The 14,198-nt window shown below is 45.4% G+C and overlaps 1 protein-coding gene across 4 annotated transcripts in view; it reads right to left on the reverse strand.

Annotated features, from left to right (window-relative positions):
* The window catches only part of MFSD2B (MFSD2 lysolipid transporter B, sphingolipid), a 34,052-nt gene that overhangs the window by 16,746 nt on the left and 3,108 nt on the right, over window positions 1–14,198 (reverse strand). For all 4 annotated transcript variants that reach the window (XM_082215574.1, XM_082215577.1, XM_082215575.1 and 1 more), the window contains exons 2-4: window positions 13,168–13,293; window positions 10,862–10,986; window positions 2,262–2,385 (exon numbers count right to left, since the gene is read on the reverse strand). In XM_082215574.1, the coding sequence (XP_082071700.1) occupies window positions 2,262–2,385; window positions 10,862–10,986; window positions 13,168–13,293 (375 nt within the window). The remainder of the gene's footprint in view (window positions 1–2,261; window positions 2,386–10,861; window positions 10,987–13,167; window positions 13,294–14,198) is intronic.

A 14,198-nucleotide genomic window follows, 5' to 3' on the forward strand; every position in this document is an offset into this window, starting at 1 on the left:
CCAAAGACCTCACTCGTTTTGACGGTTGTGGCTATAGGATAATCAGCCTCATATAACCAAAATTCTTAAGTGTAATTAATGCACGAAAGGGTTAGTGCCAGAATAAGCTGTCCTGCCGGGCTTAGCTAGGTCACATACACCCTACTTTGGCAGAAAGGAAGTCTAGTCTATTGTTCCCTCAGTCTACCATGCGAACTCTGGTGTGTAAAGAGGTCTGAGCTTGGTTCCTACAAAGCCATCTTTGTGTATCTATACAAATTATTTAGGAACTTCCACCACTTTGGAACTAACCTAAGTCTTTACTGCCTGTGTTTTCTGAATGCTGTATGGAAAAGCACATGATTCTGACCTTTGAAGAGTTTGTAAGTAAACCATGTTAACTTACCAACGGATGGTATTTTTCTATTCTAAGGGAAGTGGGAAAATTTGGAAGGAACTGAGAAGGGCATATTTTAAAGGTATAATGGCCTGTATTTCCGTGCTTTACCTTGCTGCATGTTTTGTGATTTTAAATCACACCAAAGAGTACTCTCACCAAAGAGTACTTGCCCCAAACCTGGGTCTGGACATCCAGGAATTCTCCTTTTTATACCTATCTTTTCCTTTCCCAACCAACAGTGGTAAGGTAAATAAATAGGCACAGTGCACTGTGCACAGTCAAGTGCACTGATGGGGAGGTAGATCACCCCCACCCTGGTCATCAAGGGAATCATTTTGTAAGTGGGGACAGAAAGATATACCCCAGATGTTCTGCATGGCTCAGTTGATGCTTTGTGTGGCAGAGTATGGGTTGGCCACACGCTTCAAAAGCATATATCCCCCCCCCTTGCAAAAAAGAGTTGACAAAAGGTGAATGCAGCCCTTAGACCAAAAATGGGTTAGCTACCCCTGTTCTAGAATTTCCTGAAATGCTGCTCTGCAGGAGGCACAGATCCCAGGTGTGTTGACAGAGGTCTCCTAAACACAGGAAAGCTCCACTGCTCATCCTTGATTTAAAACTTTTAATATTTGAAGCAAGCATTTATGGTAAAAAAACGACAACATTACTGTTCAGAAAAATTAAGGGCATTTTCAAATATGAACTAGAAGAATGTTCTGCATTTCTTATGCCTATAATGCTAATAGAAAACCTGCACTAGCTAGAACTAAGTACCCATTCAGATTAAAAATTGGCCTTCCCCTTTCTATCCCAATCAAGCATGCACAAAAATTATGAGATAAATACAGGGGTGCTGTTGGTATATATCCGAAAATGCCCACGCATTGCCTGGCAAAAGGGTATGAGGAAGTTTCTTCTTCTTAATTCTTTTTTGTAAAGATGAATATTTTACCCCTGATGACTTTTCTGTTCCAGCAGATTCCCCCACCCCCCATGAAGGGATCAAAGAAGGAAGCTTCAGGATTGGCAGAAGTGTTAACTACTGAGATTAAAAGGCCCAGAGCAATATCCCAGAGTCCTCTTAGATAGCAGTCAGGCTGTGGCACCCCCTTGTGAAAGTACGTTTCCAAAACCTGAATAGGTTCTATGGAGGCATTAAGGAAATGAGTACAACTGAGCACAAATATGGGTACAGAAAGTATAATAAGCTGTGAGGCATATTTGTACTGTGCGATGAATAGCATTTCGCGAGGGTGGAGTGCACCATCATCCTAAAAGAACAACAAAAAGTCACTCTAATGGAGGGCATTGTTGTTTGTTGACCTATTTCCAAACAGATTTATAGCAAGGCAACTGAGTAAATATCTCAGATGAATAAAGAAACACAAACTCATCTCTTACTTCTAAAAGCCCATTGTTACAGTATAAAGGCATGAGACTTTAACAGAATTTAACAGCTGTACTGAACCTCAGGCATATATGCTTATATGTTAACTAAGAAAGCCAAACAATCACTGGTGGCTCCCAGCAAATATTTCTTTGTCTTTGTGACATATTATTTCATGAATGTTGTCTCACTGATGCAATAGGATCTAGAGTACTGTTTGTATCTTTCCAAGATATGCAAAAAAGCCTTTGCGATGTGGTAGCAGATCTACATTAAAATATGATGTACAGCAGCTTTCATTAACTGGCCTGCTGAAATCCCTCTGTACTTTCTAAATTAATCAAGTTACACTGCAGAGGTGCAGTTCCTCACTTCCTAGCCTATATGACCAAATAGTTGTCTCGTTCTATATTAGAAATAATTGTGATCCGACGGATGCGATGTCCAGAAGCATCTAATTGCAGAGGAAAAGGGTGTCAGTATTGATCAACTTACTGTACTCAATGCCTGGAAAAGGCAGAAGAAAGCCATATACCATACATCTTTTGCTTCTATAACGCTTGGGCAGTACCACAGGAAGAAGTAGGACACAATAAGGAAAGGTGTAGTACCCAGTAACCTGGAATAAAAACAATACGGTGAATAACAAACATATCTATGAACCATTTTGATTGTTAAAAAGCAAAACTAAAAAGGGAATAAAATCTGTTCAAATTCAATACTGTATTGTCTGCACCATCTCACTTGTCTAATTTTTTTAATATTCTCTATGGGCACGGTTATTATTATTTCTTTACATATATTTTATACAGCATCTAACAAATTTAGTGGCTTAATAAACAATATGATTATTTTTACTACTACCTCACTCTGCTTAAGACACAGGAAGGGCTCACTATTGCTCTATTATCTATTAATGTAGACGGACAGCCGTATAAGAGACGAAAGCCTCTCTATCACTGTCACCTAAATACAGTCCCTCTTTAGTCATCCCTGTGTTTTACGATGCTGGAAGCGATTCAGCTGTCATTTATTTAAATGGCAATGACTCCGAGGAAACACAGACCAGCCCTTCAATAGTAAACATGGTTCTAAAGGCAACCGGTAAAGTGACACTCAGGGCTGATAAGCTGCATGTCATTCAAGGCTTGTGTAAAGCTGGGAGACAGAATCTAGTATATTCTAGCTTTGTTATGTGCAAGTGATGGGCAGATGCAATTAATTCCGCAGAGTGTGACCTCTAACTACAGCAGAATTCTCCAGTGTACTTGTAAAGCAGCCGCTACACAATGTAATTAGATGACCACCGACACTATTAACAAAACCCTGAAACGAACAGACAACACAGATTAATCCTTTCAGAAGAGTGCTATCTGCACAGTATTTTCTTATACATTACATGAATGGGACTGGGTATGTCAGCTGATGATTTGCAGCAGGGGATTGGTGAGGGGGAGGAAAGAGGTGGAATGCACTAATTCAGTATAATAGCTCTTCCATTCTGTTGTAAGGGATACAAAGGCATTGTTAGAGGCTGGCAAGGAAAGCAGCCATGATGTGGAGCAGGGCACTGAGGTTAGGTCAGGGTGGATCATTAATCCACCACAACTAAGTGTGACAACACAGCATTACTGTATCCCATTCTAGATTTGCTAGCCCAGCAATTCAGAGGGAAGGCCATGTATTTTACAGAAATACATAATTTCCACAGTTCAAGCCATGCTCACGGCAGCTTACATCATGAAAAAATACATAACTACAACGTGACAAAAGTAGCCATCAATAGTAAATACAAAAATAAAAAATACAAAACCAAACTGAACAATTTCCACATAAATCACAGCAAAAGATACCAAAAAAAAAAAAAAAAAGGAGCAAAAACTCCCTCCCCAACAACACCTCAGCTGCCTCAGGCCCTGCCCTCCCAGGTCAGGTGTAAAAAGGCCAGAACTTTGTGGGATGCTCAATTCTCATTTCCAGTAGAAGAGCCAGTCTGCCCAGGTTAAATACCTTAAGGCAAGGGCCAGCATCAAGGATCAGCATGAGTGGCATCTGCTGAGGGCTCACACTCATGCCACACTCATTTTACAAGGCATTGACTGAACTTCCTTGCTTTGATCACATTTCTCGTGCTATTTTTGCAGAGCTTTTTTCCCCAGCTGGAACTCGCTGGAACTCAGTTCCAGCACCTCTCAGGTGGGCGCATAGAAAAATACCACTAGCTATTTGGATGCAAGTTATATTTAGGAATAAGATGCAACATTTATCTGGTGATTTAAAACAAACAACACACAGTGGCGTAGCGTGGGGGGTGCCAGGGGTGCCAGCCGCACCGGGCGCAACTTCTGGGGGGGCGCGCTCGCTGCCTCCGGAGTCGCCGAAGAGCCTCGGGTGCAGGCTGTAGCTGGCAGCGGCTCTCAGCGCTCGCCGCGGTCCCCGCGCGTCAGGGCCATGGAGGGCGTGCCAGGCAGCCCCTCCTCACCGACGGGCAGCGTTCGCCTGCGGGGCTCGGCCAGCGCGCTGGGCTGGCCATGTGGAGTCGCCGAGGAGCCGCCGCCGCCTGCCATGCCGCCCTGGCTGCTTCAACCGCGTCCGACAGCCGGCTCGAGGCTCCTTCCAGCCGGGTCTCCCGACGGGGCGCTGCGGGCGGAGGCTCCGGCACCAAGCGCCACGCCGCCCAGGCTCGGGTCGCTGTCTGGACGCGCGCAGCCCGCCAAACGCGCCATCGGCGGCGCTCTAGTGCCTGCGCGCCAAGACCGCCCACCTGCCCCAACGGGGCCCCCCCACCCGCGCCGGAGGCCGGCCGACGCACTGGCCCCAGAGCCGCCCCCTCCCCGCGCCAGAAAGAAGCCGCGTCGGGACACTAGCCGGGCCGGGGAGGGAGACCGAGAAGGCTGCGCCGCGACGCCCAAAGACGCACGTCTTGGCGTATTAATGACCATGGTTAGGTGTTAGGGGGTGCAAATTACTTGCCTTGCCCCGGGTTAGGGGGCGCAAATTACTTGCCTTGCCCCGGGTGCTGATAACCCACGCTACGCCGCTGACAACACATAAAACAAATAATCCAATATAAGATTATGAAACAACAACAACAACCTACCAATACCAAATCAACACTGATCATGCAAACAGCAGTACTAGTTGGCACTGCTGTCAGAGTGGGTGCCACCAGCTACCCACTGAACCTTATTTGGCAGTAGCATCTGGAACAAGGCCTCAGAGACTAAGTGGAGAGTACAGGGAGGAAGATATCTAAGATGGTGTTCCTTAAATACCAGGTTCCAAGCCATCTAGGGCTCTAAAAGTTCAAAACAGCACCTTGAATTTAGGTTGCAGTTACAACAGAGCTAATAGTGGGAAGGGAAGAATAAGAACATGTTTTTCTTGCCTCTCTCTCAGTTTGTTATTTCACATACCTGAAATGCAAGTGCAGAACTTAGCACATGGTACAGATCTTTCTGGGCTGTATCCCCCAGATTGTTGTTGCAACTTCGTATGTAAAGAAAATTTGCACACAGAAACCTAGCACATCTGGGAATGCTAAAACAGAACCCTTCTCCCTGATTTCCCACCAGTTGCATGTGTGAGAAGTTAAACTCAGGGCGCATACATGCTGCAGGGTAATGTGCATTCAGCGCTAGATGGTAGTGACATTTGCGGATGCTACGCACACAATGCCATCCCCATTTCGTCCCTGTCCCACACTATTTGTCAATCTAGAGTGCAGTCTGCTAGAAGAGCTATAATCCGCTCTGTGTTGAGAATGCACTTCTCAAGTGCTTGGTGCATACATGTGCAGCCTTGCATTACTCCCGTGTTCAACTTCTCCATGAATGAAACAGGCAAAATTGGAAGCGGTATAGTAACTTAGTCGCTTCTGTATATCGATACAATGGAACCTCGTGTTACGTACTGTCCTCCTTGCGAACACTTTGGTAGATGCTCCCGGTTGCAAACTTTGCCCCGGGATGTAAGCGGAAGTCGCGCACCAGTGGTGCGCTGGCAGCAGGAGGAACCATTAGCGAAAGCGCATCTCATGTTAAGAACGGTTTCAGCTCAAGAATGGACCTCCGGAACAAATTAAGTTCGTAACCGGAGGTACCACTGTATACATATCCCCGGCATATCATCATACCGGCTTCCAGGCTTTCAAAAGACTGTGAAAAATACACATATTTTTTAAAAATCTATGGAAACTATAATTGAAGGAAGGGGGATAGAGAACACCATTGTCATATGCTAGTTTGGAAAGATGCCCACCTGTGTACAGTCAACATGGATGGTAGCTGCCACTTTCAGATGATTTTATTGCACAAAGGTGTATACAACGACACACACACTATACGAAAGCATACTGTAATATAGGCTACAAAGAGCTAAATTTAATGATGGCTCTGTTTAGCTCAGCTAAATTATAGACTGGCTGAAACTGGCTTCAACTGATTCAAACCGGTCTGAACCGGTTCCAACTGGTCTAGACCGGTTCAAACCGGCTTCAACTTGTTCAAACCGGTTTAAACCAGTTCCAACCGTTCTAGTCCGGCTGAAACTGGCTTCAACCAGTTTAAACCGGTCTGGACTGGTTCCAACTGGTCTAGACCGGTTCAAACCGGCTTCAACCATTTCCAACCGGTCTAGACCGGTTCCACCCAGCTTGGACCGGTTCAAACAGGCTTCAGCTGGTTCAAACCGGTCTGGGCAAGTTCCACCTGGTTTAGAAAGGATCTAGACTGGCTGAAACCAGCTTCATCTGGCTTCAACCGGTTCCAACCGGTCTAGACCGGTTCCAACCAGCTTGGACCAGTTCAAACTGGCTTCAACCGGTTCCAACCGGTTCCAACCTGCTTGGACAGGTTCAAACCAGCTTCAACCGGCTGCGACTGGTTTGCACCAGATTTAACCAGTCTAGACAGGTTCCAACCAGCTTGGACCAGTTCCAACTGGTAAATATTGGCTGAAACCGGGTTCAACCGGTTCAAACCGGTCTGGACCGGTTCCAACTGGTCTAGACTGGTTCAAACCAGCTTCAACCGGTTCAAACCGGTCTAGACCTGTTGGAACTGGACCGGTTCAAACCGGTTTAGACCGGTTCAAACTGGCTTCAACCGGTTCAAACCTGTCTGAACCGGTTCCAACTGGTCTGAACCGGTTCCAACCAGCTTGGACCAGTTCCAACGGGTCTAGTCCGGCTGAAACTGGCTTCAACCAGTTTAAACTGGTCTGGACTGGCTGAAACGGGCTTCAACCGGTTCCAGCCGGTTTGGGCAAGTTCCACTTGGTTACAACCAGCATAGAAAGATTACAACCAGCATGGACCGGTTCCAACGGATCGAGACTGGATGAAACCAGCTTCAACCGGTTCCAATCGGTTCCAACCGGTCTAGACCGGTTCCAGCCAGCTTGGACCAGTTCCAACCGGTCTAGACTGGCTGAAACCGGCTTCAACTGGTTCAAACCGGCCTGGACCGGTTCCAACCGGTCTAGAATGGTTCAAACCGGTTTCAACCGGTTCAAACCGGTCTGAACTGGTTCTAACAGGTCTAGACTGGTTCAAATCGGCTTCAACCGGTTCAAACCGGTCTGGACTGGTTCCAACCGGTTTAGACCGGTTCAAACCGGCTTCAACCGGTTCAAACCAGTCTGGACTGGCTGAAACCGGCTTCAACTGGTTCCAACGGGTCTGGACCGGTTCCAAGGGGTCTAGTCTGGCTGAAAATGGCTTCAACCAGTTTAAACCTGTCTGGACCGGTTTAAACCAGCTTCAACTGGTTCCAACCAGTCTAGACTGGTTCAAACAGGCTTTAACAGGTTCAAACCAGTTAAGACTGGTTCCAACCAGTCTAGACCTGTTCCAACCAGTTTGGACCAGTTCAAACTGGCTTCAACCGGCTCATCCGGCTCAACCCGGTCTGAACTGGTCTAGACTGGCTGAAACCAGGTTCAACTGGTTCTAATCGGTTTGGACCCATTCCAACCGGTCTAGACCGGTTCAAACCAGCTTCAACCGGTTCAAACCGGCTTCAGGTCTGAACCGGTTCCAACTGGTGCAGACTGGTTCCAACCAGCTTGGACCGGTTCCAACCGGTCTCCACCGGCTAAAACTGGCTTGGACCGGTTCCTACCAGTCTGAACCAGATCCAACCAGCTTGGACCGGTTCCAACCGGTCTAGTCCGGCTGAAACTGGCTTGGACTTGTTCCTACCAGTCTGAACCAGTTCCAACCAGCTTCGACTGGTTCAAACTGGCTTCAACCAGATCAAACCGGCTTCAATCGGTTCCAACTGGTCTAGACCTGTTTGAACCAGCTTGGACCGGTTCAAACCAGCTTCAACCGGTTCCAACCTGCTTGGACACGTTCAAACCGGCCTCAACCCGTTCCGACTGGTTTGCACCAGATTTAACCAGTCTAGACCGGTTCCAACAGGCTTGGACCGGTTCTAACCGGTCTAGACTGGCTGAAACCGGTTCCAACCAGTCTAGACCAGTTCCAACCGGCTTCAACCGGTTCAAACCGGCTTCAACCGGTTCAAACCGGCTTCAACCGGTTCAAACCGGTTCCAACTGGTTTGCGCCAGATTTAACCGGTCTAGACTGGTTCCAACCAGCTTGGACCGGTTCCAACCAGCCTAGACTGGCTGAAACCGGCTTCAACCAGTTCCAACCAGTCTGGACCGGTTCCAACCGGTCTAGACCGGTCTGAACTGGTTCCAACTGATCTAGAGAGGTCTAGTCCGGCTGAAACTGGCTTCAACCAGTTTAAACCGGTCTGGACTGGCTGAAACAGGCTTCAACCGGTTCCAACCGGTCTGGGCAAGTTCCACCTGGTCTAGACCGGTTCCAACCAGCTTGGACCAGTTCCAACCGGTCTAGACTGGCTGAAACAGGTCTGGGCAAGTTCCACCTGGTCTAGACTGGTTCCACTAAGCTTGGCCCAGTTCAAACAGGCTTTAACATGTTCAAACCGGTTAAGACCGATTCCAACCAGTCTAGACCTGGTCCAACCAGCTTGGACCGGTTCCAACCGGACTATACCTGCTTCAACCGGTCCAGACTGGTTTGGACCAGATTCAACCGGTCCCAGCCAGTCTGAACCGGTTCCAACCAGTCTAGACCGGCTCCAAATAGCTTGGACCAGTTCAAACCAGCTTGGACAGGTTCCAACCAGTCTGAACCGGTCTGAACCAGTTCCAACCAGTCTAGACCAGTTCTAACCTGCTTGGACCGGTTCCATCCGATTTAGTCCGGCTGAAACCAGCTTCAACCAGTTTAAACCGGTCTAGTCCAGCTGAAACTGGCTTCAACTGGTTGAAACCGGTTCAAACCGGGGTGGACAGGTTTCAACCAGCTTGGACTGGTTCAAACTGGTCTGAACCAGTTCCAACCGGTCTAGAGAGGTTCCAACCTGCTTGGACCAGTTCCAACCGGTCTAGACCAGATTCAACGGGTCTAGACCCGTTCCAACCAACTTGGGCCGGTTCCAACCGGTCTAGACCGGCTGAAACCGGCTTGGACCGGTCTGGACTGGTTCAAACCAGTCTGGACCAGTTCCAACCAGCTTGGAGCGGTTCAAACCAGCTTCAACCGGTTCCAACCGGTTTGGACCAGATTCAACCAGTCTAGACCGCTTCCAGAAAGACATCTACTTCTGCTTCATTGACTATGCAAAAGCCTTTGACTGTGTCGACCACAGCAAACTATGGCAAGTTCTTAAAGAAATGGGAGTGCCTGATCACCTCATCTGTCTCCTGCGAAATCTCTATGTGGGACAAGAAGCTACAGTTAGAACTGGATATGGAACAACTGATTGGTTCCAAATTGGGAAAGGAGTACGGCAAGGCTGTATATTGTCTCCCTGCTTATTTAACTTATATGCAGAATTCATCATGCGAAAGGCTGGGCTGGATGAATCCCAAGCCGGAATTAAGATTTCCAGAAGAAATATCAACAACCTCAGATATGCAGGTGACACAACCTTGATGGCAGAAAGTGAGGAGGAATTATAGAACCTTTTAATGAGGGTGAAAGAGGAGAGCACAAAATATGGTCTGAAGCTCAACATCAAAAAAACGAAGATCATGGCCACTGGTCCCATCACCTCCTGTCAAATAGAAGGGGAAGAAATGGAGGCAGTGAGAGATTTTACTTTCTTGGGCTCCATGATCACTGCAGATGGTGAGAGCAGTCACAAAATTAAAAGACGCCTGCTTCTTGGGAGAAAAGCAATGACAAACCTAGACAGCATCTTAAAAAGCGGAGACATCACCTTGCCAACAAAGGTCCGTATAGTTAAAGCCATGGTTTTAATACAATTTAATATAATATTTAATACAATTTGATTTTATCCAGCACTAGAAAAGCTTCCTACAAATGTGAAGGTAGTTTACCAGGAAAGGAAGAAATTCCCCCCTTATCCCATTCCAAACCTTGAGTAAGCTAGAAGAGTATCAATGTTGCAGCATCTGTTTCCTGTCAGGGCCTCATATATTTAACATGCACTTGGCTCTGGTGAATTTGTCTAAGCAGAGATAAACTACTGGACACATCTATTTTGGCAAGCCATCACCCTTACCCACAAAGGGTCTCTTGGCCATATATGCTTTGCTCTATGCAAGACAAATGTGGAGGTTTTTGGGTTTAATCTACAAGTCCATTTTCTAACTTATTCTCAGTCTGAAATGTAGAAAGAAAACATTTTTTATTTTTTCCTTCCCTTTCCATTGGCCACAACTGGATAGTTTTGTTTTAAGCTAGCACCTCTTTCTGTCTGCACAAGCTTGTTTAAAATAGCACCTGGAACTAATACAGTTTCCCCAGGGGCAAAAAGAGATGTGCAAGAGTTAGTTTGTTCTGCAAGAGGCTCATAAGAATGAGCATAGCCAACGTAAAAGGTAGACAAATGCCAAACTTCAGCAAGGATAGCAAGTACCTGGCCACCAATTGCTGCTATGCAGTGTACTTTTCCTTTTGCAAATGTGGAAAATGGATAGGTTTTACAATAACATGTTCATAAAAATCAACCGTCTTAGGGATCGGGCATGCATGTAGAATACAAAGGAAAATATGTTATTATAAGCAATCAGCAAAAATCAGCTTACCAAGGCATAAGTAGGCCAATTTTGGTCCGTTTGCTTTTACTAATAAGATAGCCGGCAACAGGGTCTGCGGCTGCCCCCCATGTTTTGCCAATAAAAAGCACCAAAGAAGTATGAAATGGAGTAATCTGAAAAACAAAAAAGGACACCTACCTTAAGAAAGGCGTAACCATTACAAGAATCAGAGAGCACAAAATAACTCTCCAAAAATGTACTTCAATGCATTATATAAAATGAGGGAAGAATTCTATCACTATATTTTGTTGCTAGAGGTTTCATTTGTGCTACTGCTAGTTGGTTTTACTGTATATTTTGGCATCATTCTAGTTGTATGGAAGCTTGATTATATTTTAAGAAAAGTGAGATAGAAGATTAAATAAACATGGACACAACACCACATGCTGGTTGCTACTGAAGGCATCAAATAGATGACTCTCCATCATCAGTGAGGAATAGCAAGCTAGCACTATGCTGATAATGAACAAAATAGCACAGTGATCCATCAACTGTGCTCCATGGACAGCTTTCAGGTGGTCTGTGAAATGGCACCCAAAATAAAGAGGCAAATTTAGGCCTTTCCAGAACAAACAATGACAAATACTTTTAAGCATTACTAGCTAGTGACTGGGCAGTGATAGAGTCATGAATGTTCTGTCACTGAAATTCTGTCAGGCAAGAAGTTACAACTCAAAGTTCTTCTCCACCCCCAATGTACAGCTTCACTTCAAAGAAATTGTGTCACAACCCAGAAGACTTTCAGGAAGTTTTCTACATAATGTATGCAATTACGGTGGTCTTCAAAGGATAGTCTAATCTATTATAATAGCACTGTTAAGAATTACTACTACACAGCATTTGAGGGCTGATGCAAACATTTTCACAGCAGTGCAAGGGGTGTTCCTATAAGGCTGAATTCTGGCTGCATCTGCATCATACCTCAGGTTACGAACGCTGCGGGTTGCACGTTTTTGGTTTGTGGACCACACCGAACCTGGAAGTGCCAGAACGGGTTATTTCTGGGTTTTGGTGCTCGCACATGCACAGAAACGCCAAATTGCATCATGCGCATGCGCAGATGCGGTGCTGCGGGTTGCGAACGCTGCAGGTTGTGAACGTGCCTCCCGCATGGATCATGTTCGTAACCCGAGGTATGACTGTATATGCAGTAATCATGTGGCTCATGCAACTGGGGAAAAAACCCAGGAATAGACTGCAGTTTACATGTCAATCACTCATTTGACCGTTTAATCACAAATTTGTCCAAAGGTTTGAAATGGCATTGGGGGGGTAGAATCAAGCTCTCCTGTGGAGACAGCCGCAACTTCAAATGATTTGAACTTTACATTTTAAACGTTACATCTTAAAATGAACCTTCACCACGTGGCTGTTAGGTGAGCAGTGGTCCATAGAAAGGGTTAAACAAAAATCCACAAAACTGCACACAGGTACGTGAATTATCCAATTCCATATACAAGCTGTGAGACATATTTGTGCAACTGCACTCAGGAGACATGGCTTGGGGGATCCATGCTAGCTGAGCATGCTGAACCAACCCAAAGTCCTAAACAGATTACCGGAGGTTTGGTTTGGGCTGAAGAGAAATGGTATCCTGCGACTGTTCAGGGGGTGGAAGAGAAAGAGACAGGCTGGTTCACCATCACTTTGCTACCTAAATGATTTTGGGGGAGGAAGTGGGGATTTGGCTCCCCCTCTAACAATCAGTATATTGTGGGATGCGAGGCAAATATTTTTCATGCTCTTTTCCTCCCGTTCAACAATTCTTTGGTGGCTCCCACTCATTAGTAAGACTTTTTACTCCTAACGAGTTCAGCAAGTGCTTCCACAAATCTTCCTAACTGGAGACGTGTAAGAGCAAAGAGAGATGTTTACAAGCTCAATTATCTCAATATTATTTTTTTATTTTTTTAATACCACCCTATACTCGCAGTTATCAGGGTGGTTCACAAGATAAAATCACTATATAAAAACACCAAGTACATAATAAAAATTAAAACCACCACCACAACAATCCAATAATCCCCAGCAACACATTTTAAAAGGGTATCGGATGTCAATCAGCCAAAAGTCTGGTTAAAGAGGAACATTTTTACCGGGTGCAAAAAATGTACAGTGAAGGCACCAGCCTAACCTCCCTAGGGAGAACATTCTGCAAATGGGGAGTCACTGCAGAAAAGGCCTCTGCTTGTGTTGCCATCCTCCAGACCTCTCGTGAATACCAAGTTGACACACATGACACCGGCAAGGATGACATTCTCTAACTTGTGCCTGGAGCTTACAAAACTACTTACCATTGCTATATCTAAGAGAAAGATTTGCAGAAAGAAAGAGGTGGCACTGCTAGCAGCCTGGTTTGGAGCACCTCCAATGCCATAGCACAATTTGCTGCACACCGAAAGCTTGTCTTCATTGCTGAGCTGAAAAGGTGAAAAGACAGGCCAAGATCAAGTACAGAAAGAGTGGCGATCAAATTTCAAAAAGTTATGAATAGATTCCAACCGCTTGCTTGCTCTCTCTCTCTCAACAGAATGTATCTGCTCACCTGAAAAATAATTGACAGAGAAACAATAGGTCTGAATCACTTTTAATCAGGAGCCCACAAATATGGTTGCCATGGCGATCAACTGTGCACTGCAGCTCCTAGCCATAAGAAGGAATTCGTCTGCCCTTTTTTGTTTGTAAAGAAAATGTTTAAAATAAATTTGCCAGACCAGACTCTCCTACTGTCACTAATCTCGCCACACCCGTTTCTGTGCCACCCCTTGCTGAACAGAAGCAGCACTGTTTTCAAACAGGGTTTTTTTAAAAAATAATAATGGAAATAGTGGCAATTGCAAACCCTAATGCATATATTTAGTTTGTGTATTTTTGAAACATTGTTAACAAGGAACTATACATAGACGGGGTTATTTTGAGCTACTGATTTCAAAATCTGCCAGTCCCATGTTGTTGCTGTTTCATTATCAGAAAGGACCAGGATTGAACCAGCAGAAGTTTGAAAAGAATGAAAAGGAACTACAAAACATGGGACTCAGAGATAAAGCTACAGGCTGGCCTAATCAATGAGAAATGAGCACTGGAAATTTTGACAAACTCTCTGAAATTATCTTGTGAGCATTAGTCGGTTTCATGCTTTCCAGCCTTCTAAAATCCAACCATTTTCCATTCTCTTTGTATGTACTGTACTTGTTGGAATCCACAGAATTTCCAGTGTTCCATTCCTTCCTCGTCTTTATTTATCTATTTCATTGTTCTAAGGAACAAACTGGCTTATTGATGGATTAACTAAGTGGTTCTCAAACTTTTTTCTCTGGGCCACCCT

Source organism: Podarcis vaucheri (genome assembly GCF_965113315.1).
Source record: "Podarcis vaucheri genome assembly, chromosome: 3".
Classification (NCBI taxonomy): domain Eukaryota; kingdom Metazoa; phylum Chordata; class Lepidosauria; order Squamata; family Lacertidae; genus Podarcis; species Podarcis vaucheri.